Source organism: Cydia amplana, chromosome 2, assembly GCF_948474715.1.
Source record: "Cydia amplana chromosome 2, ilCydAmpl1.1, whole genome shotgun sequence".
Taxonomy (NCBI): domain Eukaryota; kingdom Metazoa; phylum Arthropoda; class Insecta; order Lepidoptera; family Tortricidae; genus Cydia; species Cydia amplana.
The window spans coordinates 4,397,367-4,410,534 of NC_086070.1; the positions used below are offsets into that span (position 1 = coordinate 4,397,367).

Sequence of the window (13,168 nt, forward strand, 5' to 3'; positions counted from 1 at the left end):
ATTCTATGGCACTTACTTAGTTCATCACTTGTGGAAAGCATTTTCACATATCTACGCATACATATTTAATGATTATACATGACATGAGTCGTTACTTCATTGTTTCTTAGTTAGCCAGTTTACGATGCCTCATTATGACTATGAGCTCGGGCACTGCTTATAACCGCTAGACCACGCGTCCTGATTCTATTATTGCATCCTTTAAAACTGCATATCCATGATATGACGCCGTTGCTTCCTTCGTAGTTCTTGTGATAGTTGTTGTTTTTGTATTTTACGCCTAATTTACCTTTGCTGGTCGTGTAAAATACGCCTTCCCCTAAAATAAATTACAATGTTATGTAATTATACAGGTAGGTCAAATCAGTTAACATAGGTTCAATAGGACTGACGTCTGTTCATCTAAAAAAAATGTTTATCAATGTGATCAATTAAGATTTTTTTAATCATACCAGAAATAAATACTATAAATACTATATCAGATCGACGAAACAGTTGACAAATACAACTGTTACTTACTCTATTGGTAGAGTTAAAAAAATTATGTTATAGCTATTTATAAATGTTTATTTTCGAGACGCAATATTTTTTCCATTAATTGCCACTTGTTCCTTATAAGAAATAGTTAATAATACACACAATTTATTATTTAAACAGACCAAATTATTGAAATTATTCTTCATCGTGAGTATGTGATCGAAAGTTACTTATAACCGCCAAACCCTGCGTCCTGATCCTATTTCTGCACCCTTTAAAAGTACATCTCCAAGATATGATGCCGTTGCTTCCTTCGTAGTTCTTGTGGTACGTATTATTGTTGTATTTGACTCCCAAGTGACCTTTCTGTGTGTGGTAAAATACAGCATCTCCTAAAATAAATTGCATTATGATTAAGTTAACTTAAATTAACATGTCTTTTAGCTAATAGAATGCACGAACAAGTATTTTTCTGCTACTTCTTATATATCATATAGAAAAAATAAATTAATTGAATGAACAACATCAGGTACATTAAAGACAATTTATTCATGAATGAAAAAAAGTGATTATAATACTAATACTACATACAAAGTTTTACTGAATTATCCGTCATATACGTTTGGCATACTAACTAGGACATGTCGACAACTACCCCCCTTATTCATAAACGTTTACTAAAGTTGACAAGCCGATAATAATCATTTGCCCCTTTCCGACGTATTGGTATGATAGAAAGGGACAAACGATTATTATCGGCTTGTCAACTTTAGTAAACGTTTATGAATTAGGGGGTACGAGTATAAATACGTTAAAGTAAAGGTGTAAGATTATTTTAATTTATATTAATGAGCGTTGAAACGCAGTTAAACGCATTATTATTATTTGTTTATCATTTATAATACTTAGTATACACGGAATGAAGCATGCATCAGCATATCAACATTACTTTATTCAGTTGTCTCATCTACTGCATCAGTTTCTTCATTATTTTCGTCATTGTTGTCCTCCAGCGCATCTCCCTCATCAGAATTGTCATTTTCTTCGTCTAAGATCGACAAAATATGCGTTTCCGGTTCGTCGTAATTGCCAGTTACATGTTTAATCAGTTCCCTTTTTAAATTATAATCGCTTTTTTTTATTCTTCTTCTTGGAGTGGACCGTCTTAAACCTTTACTCTGGAAGCGCTTCCTCGAATTCTTCAAAATATTTTTAAAAAAGTTGTCGCAATCTTGTTCAGTGAAGGTAGAGTCAGTTATTCTGACAAGCGTTAAGAAACATTTTCTAAAGTTGTTGTAATATTTAAACGGAACTTTTTGGACATCAGTTTTACTGCTTCCCGCCCACGAGCAATTCATGATGCATTCGCGGGTTATGAAATAGTCAATAAGTATGTAACAGGCTTCGAGGCCCTTGCATGTACCGCTAGATCCACAAATTACTTCCATCTCTGATATTACCTGAGTGAAAAATTCCTCATTACCTAAATTTACTTCAAATTCATCAAATTCTTGCAAATTTTTAGCCGGTTCCACTCGTCTAAAAGTAGGAACGGATGGTTGTTCATTAATAGACGATTCATCGGGTAAACTTGGTCTACATCTAGTGGCTCTTGAAGTGTTCAGAGTAGATTGTATTGTCGATAATTGGCTCATCATCTTCGATTGGTTTGAAAGAAGTGCCAGTAATAAATCTTTATCAGTTGATTTTTTTAAATTTGACTGTTGTTTTTTATAATGCCGTTTGCCATCTGAAGCATTGTGTGTAAGCGGAACGTCATATTCTCGTGTACAATTTGCTGCTAATGGATCCCTTTCGGCAGTAGTCGTTTTTCCAACAATAGTTCGCACTAGGACAAATAAAACGTTTTTGATTAATCATCTTGAAAGAAATTGACATTAATGTGTCATTGATTCTAACAATAATAGTTATTTGTTTTACACGGGGGCAAAGTTGTTGTTTAACCCCCGTGCTAATATTGATACATGCTAAAAGATTCCAATTATCGAAAAGTGGAACCTTGAGCGTTGCGAGGATTTCAAGGCACGAGGGTTAAACAAACCTTACTCCCGAGTGAACACAAAAAAATTCACCACAACTGTAAAACATAACAAATAAAAATCAAATTAACGTTATTAAATATTTATAATTCAAAATCATCACCTAAATGTCAGTTCTATCAGCCAACATGAGCAAACAACTCAAAATTTGCATCAGATTACTTGTCCACTCATGTGGATGAAATACAACTTTCTTATCAATTTACAAAGAGAGCCTTTTCGAGTGTGGTGAAAATAAGTCTTACTGTGTAAGTCAGATATTAATATTATATTTTCGTTTCAGTTTTTTCTCTGCCCAGTCTTCAGTTACCTATTTGAATATAAAAAATGGCACTCCGGCCTGGAATAAATAAAAATACGTGAGATAAACTCCACAATTACTATATTGTCAGTATAATTCACGACGTTATAAATTGAACTTCCGTAAATTAAGCATCTGTAATACCTTTAGTAAGTAATAAGAATGAATAACTATATCAATATACATTAGCCAGACAAAAGAAGGAATATTGTGTACAAACTACATGATTTTAATACAGTACAATATAAGTAATAAGTACAAAAGAACTTAATACCAGTAATATTTGCAACAAAAAGCAGTCTCGTAGCTAAAGAGTAATCTCCTGTACAATTGTGCAATGCTTTTTTAATATTTTTTTCATTTCTCATGCTCTGAACATTGAGGTATATACCTACAAGAGACGACATCTCGAACAAAATGTTTCCGCACCTCAGAGAAGTGCATGCATGCATGCGAAGCCGAAAATTGTTAATAAAGACGCCACGAGTATTTTTTGACTCAGTTAAACAACGTTCCATACAATACTTTTTCTACGACCAAACATTTACTTTGAAAACTAAATAATAGTAAAACAACAGTTATTCCATTGCTTACCGGTGAAATGTTATTCCATCCCTTTTATTATATTTTCTTGTGCTATTGTTGCAACTTTTTAACACGCACGAAGGCATTTTTTAATTATTATTTTTTGTTTTAATTTTTGTACACGTGTGGCATCTCGTCAGTGGTCGGTGACGTACTAAAAGCAAAGAAGTGCAGTGCATGCACTTCTCTGAGGTGCAGAAGCATTTTGTTCGAGATGTCGTCTCTTGTATATACCTCAATGGCTCTGAAAGAGGGTCTTTATTGTTCTAAAAGGTGTGCAGAAAGTGATACGTTTCTGCACTAGAGCATTTAACTTTCCAAGTAAGATTTTTTCATTTTTTTAAGATAAACAATTGAAATTAGGTTTTAAATGAATTTATTATACCATTTCCATTCTGATTTTTAACTCCCCATTCCATAAATAACGATTACCTAAATTGTTAATTGAAAGTACCCTCGAGAAACAGTATAAAAATTTATACTCAGTCATGTTTATTAAAATCACATGCATTTTACTTTCCTCGTATTCGAAATGAAAAGTAGAATGTTTAACTCGGGTGAAAGGCATCATTCCAGCCTCGGACTATTGGCGCTCTCACTGCGTTCGAGCACCAAACTACCTCGGCAGAAATGGGTGCCTTTCACTCCTTGGTTAACAATCTACTATTGTTACTTGCTAGGTACTTTTATTACAGAGTATTTGCTGCTTTTATTTCAGTGTTACCAGTATCGTTGAATGCTTAGGTAGATTACAAACACAAATTACACATAAGACTATACTCTAATATAGCGGCCGTTCCTATAAACATAGTTCGGTGCCGGGTGCGTATGGGCCGTGTTCACACGGTTCACTCGCCGTCGTCCCAGGTACTGCACGCGCGCCTTGCAGCCGCTCGCCTTTGACGAGCACAGGTAGTGCCTGGTCTGGTGGTCCTGCGAGTACGTGTACCCGTCTACCATGAGCATAAACTTCTTGCCTGACCTCGTCGGTAACAACACCACCCCTAAAAGGTTTACGATGAGGGTTAGTCAGGATTTGATACGATTCGTGTTTTTTTAGTTATTTGAACATGAATACAGTACCTAGTGATAAGGTATTACTTACTTGGACAGAAAAACTTATACATTACGAAGACAATCTGTGACAATAAACCAACTTGATTAATATTTATTTATTAAACTTTAGGCGAAAAGATATAAATAAACTGCCTTATAATTTACGACATACTTTATCTTAAATTAGATACCAGTATTACAAGTACCTAGTAACATGACCGCAATATTGAAAAGGGTGCTAATAATTATTACATAAACTACATAAAGGATCTGAAAATGTATAACATGCTAATTAAATATTATTCAGTATTCTCAGGGGCCTCTGTGTTACTGTCCTCTTTATCGTCTGGAATTGTATTTATTTTCTGAAAATTGTCAACATCTTCCTCTAGAATTGCCATTACGTTATGACCATCAGTGATATGTTCAATAAGTTCCTTCTTTAAATTCAAGTCGCTTTTCTTCGCTCTCTTTTTAGGTGCTGACATTTTTTGTCCCGTACTTTGAAGACGCTTCTTTGCATTTCTTAAAATGATTTTAAAAAATTCGTCGCAGTCATGCTCGGAGAAGGTAGAGTCAGTTTCTCTAACAAGCGTAAGGAAACAATTTCTAAAGTTTTTAAAATATTTGAAAGGGACCTTTTGGATATCACTTTTACTGTTTCCCGCCCACGAACAATGTAAGAGGCATTGACGAGTAATAAAATGGTCAATAAGTCTGTGACAAGCCGCGAGGCCTCTGCATGTCCCGCTAGAACCACAAATAACACTCATTTCAGAAACTACCTGCGCGAAAAAGTCGTCATTGCCTAAATTTGCTTCCAATTCAGCTAATTCTTCCACATTTTTAACAGGTTCACGGCTTCGGAAAAGCGGCACAGACGTAGCCCGTTCATTAGAAGATTGTTCTTCAGAAGTAGATGATGTAGGTCTAGTGACAGTGACTCTTAAACTTGTTACAGTAGACTGAATTGTCGATAGCTGGCTCATCATTTTCGATTGATTAGCAATAATAGCATCTAATAAGGATTTATCCACTAGTAACGTGACATGACTTTGTTGTTTAGTCGATTGTTGTGAACCGGCATGGGTTACAGGGACCTGATTGTCCTGATTGCAGCCAGCTAATGGGTCTTTTTCGGATGCTGTAGTCCTCGCAGTGCTACCTGCAACAAGGAAAATGTTTTAAAATGTACCTACTAGCCTACTACATTTTAAATTAAGAGCCAACAGGAGTGGTCATTTCTCCATACAAACGTACTCGACTGTTTCCTCCGTGGGTTTTGACGCTAGAGCAATGATTTTTTCAACACAGATTAATATTGTCAATATCTGTGTCGGACCGTTTTGCTTTTTTTGATATTTTTGTTATTTAAGGCGCTAGAGCCCTTCAAAAATGGCCAAAATGGCCTAATTGACTATGCCGCAATGGGAGGCGTGGTATTCAAAACTGATATCAATTAGCCAAAAAAGCAAAACGGTCCGACACAGATAATTTCATAATCATTTAGATTTCCAAATTTGGTTACGATTGGTTAAGTTTTGGAGGAGGAAACAGTCGAGTACGAAACCTCGGTTTTTGAGATTTTTACGCAGGATTTTTCGCCTTGTCCTTATCGCACTAGTTTCAGGAGCCGCTTCCGTTAGCGAGACGGAAAATATTTAAATCTCAGCTCCTGTTGGCTCTTAACGGTTTGAATTGACTAACATTCAACTTAAGTAGTAAAAAAGTGAAAAGAACATGATTCAAAGTAAAAATCATTTAATTCTCCTAAGAGCTGCTCTAGGTTAAAATAATTTTATATAAAAATGAATAACTAAAATAAAATAAATCTACAATAATAGATAATAAATGTATTCTAACAGATTTGTAACTATAGTAAGGCTCGATTCAAATATACATATATAAAATATCACCGATTTACGTATCGCGTTGAGTAAAAAGTATCACTAAGCGTAGCTTATACTTAGCACAATTTTCGAAATATTTTTACATAGATTTTGAGATAATTATAGAGATCAACAATTAAAAGTAAGCTATGTCTAAATATATCAACAATAATCATATTATCATGTACCTAATGTATAACTGGACTTATCTACTATCTTACGGGATAGTCATAAATTATTGCTCATTATCAACGTATCACTGTTTAGTCGGGCGCTGAATTCTATTGATCTTTCTTTTCTTCTGGGTTGGGGGGCCGGAGCCAGAGATCGGTTCTCGGGAGTATTCTGGGGAAGTTCAAGGGCAGGGCGAGGGAGGTTGCCCGGGGCGACGTGAGGGGGGAGGGAAGGAGTGCAGCTGCTGTGGCGAGGAGACTGGAGGTGGCGGTCGCTGTGGAAGTGGAGGCGGGGGCAGGGAGCGCTCGGGGGCGCAGTTGGACGAAGGCACCGTTGCCGCAGCGCGCGTGGGACGGCGGCACGTGGTTATGCTTGTCGCCGGAGGCCACCAGCTTGCCGCTGGAGAGGCGCACGCGCGCGCGACAGCCCATGTGTTTGGAAGAGCAGTAGAAGAAACGCCCGCCGACCTGCGAATACGTGTATCCACGTAGCACCAGAATGTATTTGCCTTTCTCCGTCGGTATGAATTGGACATCTGCAAAAAATAATTACAATGAATAAGTGATTCTGTATTTATGTACAATGAATTAAAGATTACGGTTTAAATAATAACGTATTTTAACCTTATATAACTAGTTATGCATTTGTAGTCAGTAATATACACAAATATATAAATAAGTACACATTAAAACATTGCATTTTTTAATCCGACCAACTGATTATAGTCTTACTTACACTATGTCAAAAGTAATAAAATATTACAAAAAATAACTTAGGTATGACTAAAAGCATCGTTACAAGATCATTCCACAGTTGTACATAACAACATGGTAAATTTTTGCATATGTGCCGAAATCTACTCAAACCAGTACCGTATCGGTGACATGTCACAAAAAACTGCATTTGTAAAACCATTGAAAAACCTTCGACTCAGTCGAATCCGAATCCTCGTTAGCCTGACTGAAGTCTTAACACGTTCACTTCGGGATGGAGTCGATGAAACCACACGCAAAGTATGCAATATATACGACTTGCATAAAATGCCACAGCGAATGCATTAATAGATGAGCCAGGCATAACCATTATACTCGTATCAGGGTGCTGAGAAACCCATAAGAATCTAAATTTAAGTATAATTAAATCTAGGTATTATTCATAGCTATATTTAGTTCATAAGTTATATATATTTGTCTTTTTCAATTAAATCTTAAAATACTGTCCATTTTTCACGACATATTTAGGAGGCGGATGCGTGTGTTCAGTATGTATGCGCAGAACGACGTCGCCGCTGCGTCTCAGGCGAGCCTTGCAGCCACTCATCTTCGACGAGCAGCACCAGTGCGGGGTATCGTTGATCTGCGAGTACGTGTAGCCTTCTAGCATCAGGAGGTACTTGTTGCCGCTTCGTGTCGGAATCATTATCACTTCGTCTGAAAAGCATACATAGATTGGTTAGAATATTCTTCTTACCACAATCACCGCTGAGTTGCGGTCGTAGCCGATAACATGGGTTAATATCTCACTACATTGAAAGGTTACAGTGCCCTACGACACGATATCGTCAAAATAAACAAAAAATAAAATTCATATTAAAGTAACTTTTTTATTCAATTATTTGAAGTAACATCAGCTGTCTGTCTTGTGGTTCGATATCTTGAATACAAATACAGAACAGTAAATAACAATAAGAGACAGGCTAACTTCATGGCACTGAAGCGTGGCTTTATTTGACGTTCATAAGCGCATTGTAATATGCCTACATGAAAAATAAAATCTTTATTGCCATATAATTTTAATGAGAGTATATTATTACTTAGTCCCTTTGCCTGAATGTCTAGTAATCTCTGGATGTCTACGGAAGAATTCACGAGCCCATGTTACCCCTGCCATCTTGTTTTGTTTATTAAATGAATGTTTTATGTTATGTGCGACAGAAAATTCGTAAGCCAATTTTCGTAATCTTATCAAAGTTAGGCCGTCTTGTCCAGCCATATTCTTGACGTAAAAGCAAAAGATTTTCTCCATATCAAAATTAAATGTCGTAGGTTTACCAGCACACATTGCTGGTTTTCCTTTCTTTAGGCGATTACGAAGACTCGCTTCACTCAGTTTAAAAGAACGAGCAACTTTTCTAATGGACTCTCCATTGAATATTCTTTTGCGAGCCTCGGCGAAGATATTTTCCGTCCATAGCCGACGTTTGGTTCCAGTCGTGACATCTAGAGTCGCAAAAGTGAAAATAATGTCAAAAATAGTAGGACAGCACATGAAGGAAAAAAATAGCGATCACAGGTCCTGCGCATAGGTGCTTAATGCAGTATATCACTGGCATCCAGCGTGCGGCGGTACCCCGGTAACCATGTACTAACCTAACATGTATACACTTAGCTTTAGTTTTTTTTTTAACTTGTTTCCTAACTTTTTAATTAATATTTTTTTAATTTAATTTATTTAATTGTTTTGCAATAAAAATATGAAAAGATATGTATAAAAGGTTTTATTACTTATATTGTAGAAATATTTTGCTACCTATGGTTTCCAGAATCCAATAAATATATTGCAAATATTATATATAGGTACGAAACCTAAGAGAAATCTTTTTAGAGAAAAACTATAATAAAATTTACACAAGTAAAAGTAGTTTGAAATGTACCCGGTCCATCAGGTTAGTTAAATCTTGAAATAACTGCCGTTCTTGAAAATATACTTGGGCGGTGGATGTATGTGCTCAGTGTAGAGGCGGCGCGCGCGCAAGTTCCCTAAGTACTGCACGCGAGCTTTACAGCCCAAATGCTTCGATGAGCATAAGTAATGGGTGGTGTGGTGCACCTGGGAATACGTGTACCCATCCACCATGAGAAGAAACTTTTTGCCGGACTTCGTAGGTAGAAGCACAACATCTGTAAGTATTTTTAAATAAGCATTGCTATTAGAATATTAATTGATTATTTACATATTCGCGTTTTTTACTACACATATTTTTTCTAAGATTACAATAAATACAACTTTGGCATGGTTTATTCTCATTTATCATAATTTATTAATTGCAAATACACAAACAAACTCATAGTTAGGTACTTACAAATACACACAAAGCTAAATAAGAGGAATACCTAGTAGGCATAAGAAGAGATTTGAAAAAATCAAACCAAGAAAACCAAGAAATACATTGAATCACAAGTTGTCAGCGAATGCAAATCGAGCGTCGCCAGTAATTTTCATCTTGATATATAGAGATATATTTTATGGGGGACATCCTCCTCACTAGAATGGACATGGGAGCCAGTGGGAAATATCTGCAACTACAATGCCAAGAGCGTGTGACTAGTATCATTAATCTTAAATTTTAATATAGTTGCCATTTTTGTAAACATAATCCGGGCGCGGATGGCAGTGCGTGGTGTTCTGCCGCTCGACCTGACCATTCGCAAGCCTGTACACGGTGGCGCGACAGCCCTGCGATTTCTTGGACGAGCAGTAGTACCTCAGCCCGCGCGATGTCTTGTTCATCAAAGAGTAGGTGTAGCCCTCTAGCATGAGCAGGTCTTGCTTGCCTTTGCGGGATGGGATCATTATCACTTCTGCAAATGTTGTGCTCGATTAACATTTTATGTTACGATAGTATTAAAGCTTTTGAGGCTTGGGTTGTAAAGTCAAAACCTCAGAGGAATTTGTAGATAGGTATTTTTAAGTTTTTTATTTATTTAAGTGAACATAGCCCGTTTAAAATAATTTTTATATCTGAAGATTTGTTTTAATTTTATGGCTATTTGAAACTCGGATACTTAATCTGCCCAACCCTGTAAGTTTAGTTTGTGGGTAAAATTTGTGAATTTTTCATAATATGTATTCTTTGTCAGTTCTTTTCAATGTATTACTGAAATTCATGTTCTGTATTTTACTGAAAGTACTGAACGGTTTTTGTGAATGAGGGGATCAACCAACTGAGAATGAATACTGGATTAACCCCTGAGTAGGTACATAAATAGAAATAGAGTGACTTGTTAAATAATTGAAAACTTAAATAGTTTAATTACAATATAAAATATTGAGACAGCACAATCACAATCGCAATCACGTATTTTTTACATTAATTCCCAACATAATTTCCTTCATCTCAGTATTATCAATGCAATTTACAGCCACAATCACTGGTTGTTGTGATAAGAAAGAAAACAATTCCTTTTAGGTACAAAACAAAGTCTAACTTCACATTTGACGCACATGACAATCGTTTGTTTGCGCTTGCACAAACGACAACGACCCTTAGAAGTATGCATCGCGAAGTGTCCGTGGCAATCGAGTCGTATCCCGTCTTCGGGTAAGGGCTGGCGTTTAAAAACCGCGGTAGTGACAGCCTCCGAAACAAGCTTCGTGTCACGATTGTTACATTTAGTAGTCGGATTATTTTTCTTTCTTTTCTTCGTCAGTTTTTTTCGTCGATGTGCTGAAATGTTAAGCTGTTCTACTGAAATGGTAAATTGCTACGTTTATCTACCTATTCATTAAATACTGACCCAAATATCTAATACATGTGATTGTAATTATTATAAGACTGAATACACATTTTAACGATTATAAATTGAAATTTTATTGCATGTTAAATAACAATACAAAACGAACATCAACAATTACTGATTAGTATGATACAAAAGAAAACAATTTCTTTTAGAAGTGAAACACAACCTGTGTTCACACTTGTTGCACTTGACTGTTGTTTTCTTTTGAACGCACAGCTTACAGCGGCCAGACGTGGTGTAAACGGCGAAATGACCGTAGCTGTCGAGGCGAGCGCCGTCGTCAGGCTTGAACCTGTGAACTTCAGGGTCTACCATTATTTCTTCGGGTGCAAATTTGTGGGCTACAGTTTTTTTCTTTCTTTTTATCTTCTTTTTTTTACGACGAGTTACTGAAATATTAAAGTTTGGGTAAAGAGATTTTAATTCTACGTAGGTAGGTATTAGGCAGATATTTTTAATTTTTAATATAGTAATGTAAATGTATGTAATTGTGATGTAAGCCGTGAGGCATAACATAGTAGGTGTTGAGTAAAATAATAAGCCATATCAGCACATATCAATTTATTCTAGTTTAATGAAAAACAAACAATCTGTCACCAAAACCACACTTGGGAATACTTAACGATATATCTTTTAAAGATACCACACAATGTAAGCAACAAAATTAATAAAAAAGGAACATTTTATATTTGGTTCATAAAGCGGTACCTACTGCACCGCAAATAGCCTTATAGAATATGACACTTTGTGGACTTAAATATAGAGCAAAGCTCGGAAGCACTCCATTATCACACACGATTTAACAAAGCAAATACTTAATAATTAAATAATTATTGACTTGTAGACTAGATAAAAATCTCAATAATCATAAAACAGTACAACTTATGGCGTATAGTACAGTAAATGTTGCTAAGCGGCTAAAGCGGCCAGGTTCTTCAACATGAACTTAACACAACATTATTATTAAGAGAAAGTGCATATTAAATAACTACTGGTACTGGTTAGTTTAGTCAATCAAAAATCGATGCCTGAGATTTCTTCAACTAAAAATTTACTATTTATTAAAATTACATTTTACTATACATATTTACATTGCCTTTCCTACAAATTGTATCCTTTTAATGGCGTGTTATACCTAGTTATCATGGCAAGTACCTAGTCAAAGTCACGATCGTGACATCGAGCCGGTCACAACCTCAGTTCACTTAAATGTCAGTACACCGTAATACTGTAGAATCAGCATCAGTAAAAGCGGATGAAATAACGTTCTAAAAGTATATGCCTTCCTGGAATTCCAGATAGAGAAATATCTCTACGGTTTGCGTGTTTAGGTATCTGTAACAGTGTATATTTCCGTATACAGGCACTTTATATATTTTTGTTAAATACGAGAATGGCTATACGTACTTTCGACGCGTAGTCTGATCCGTTACTTATGATGCTAACTGTACCTGTTTCTACAATGATTAATATTGTCTTATTCTTAAAACTATTACATTTTATTTCAAACCTTACGCTAGCGATTACATTACGCGTCTATTAGCTTTGTTAAAAAAGCTGCATAATTTATAGTTATTGTCGCCATTAAGGCCTCTAAACATTATTTCTCCGACCAGATTTATAATTAAATGGTCAGCTTTGCTTATTTGAATAAGTCTAGACAGATTTTTTCTGTACCTATATTGCCAATATCTTTTAATCTATCGTAACTTTTATAATATCGTTATTAATAAATTACCTACTAATAACTAAAGTGATGTTCATGATTAATATTATAAAAACACTAGTAAAACTTTCTAATCTAAATTAAGAACAAACCCGTAAAACTTTGCGCCTTGCATGATGATTACGTAGAATATTTTTATTGAGTAAATAAATAAATAATAAATAAGTAAATATTAAAGGACAACTTTACACAGATCAACCTCGTCCCACAATAATCTCTTATAAAGACTTGTGTTATGGGTACTAGACGACAATATTTATAATATATAGTTATAACCATTATTATTCACAACGACGGGACTTAATCGCGTAAAATTAAATTAAAAATAATAATTAAATTAAAGTCCCGTCATTGTGAATAATAATGAGTAAAAATCAGTG

At 35.4% G+C, this 13,168-nt stretch overlaps 1 protein-coding gene across 34 annotated transcripts in view; it reads right to left on the reverse strand.

Moving 5' to 3' along the window:
• Positions 1–13,168, reverse strand: part of LOC134661654 (protein tramtrack, beta isoform) — a 506,900-nt gene that overhangs the window by 412,767 nt on the left and 80,965 nt on the right. Inside the window, exon 5 of one of the 34 annotated variants that reach the window (XM_063517804.1) lies at positions 1,413–2,326. The exons of 31 other annotated variants lie outside the window; for them this stretch is intronic. In XM_063517804.1, coding sequence (XP_063373874.1) covers positions 1,428–2,326 — 899 coding nt within the window. In that variant the 3' untranslated portion in view covers positions 1,413–1,427. Of the gene's footprint in view, positions 1–1,412; positions 2,327–6,223; positions 7,078–9,859; positions 10,124–13,168 lie in introns of those variants that run through there. 2 more of the 34 variants (XM_063517836.1, XM_063518074.1) reach the window with 2 other exon arrangements.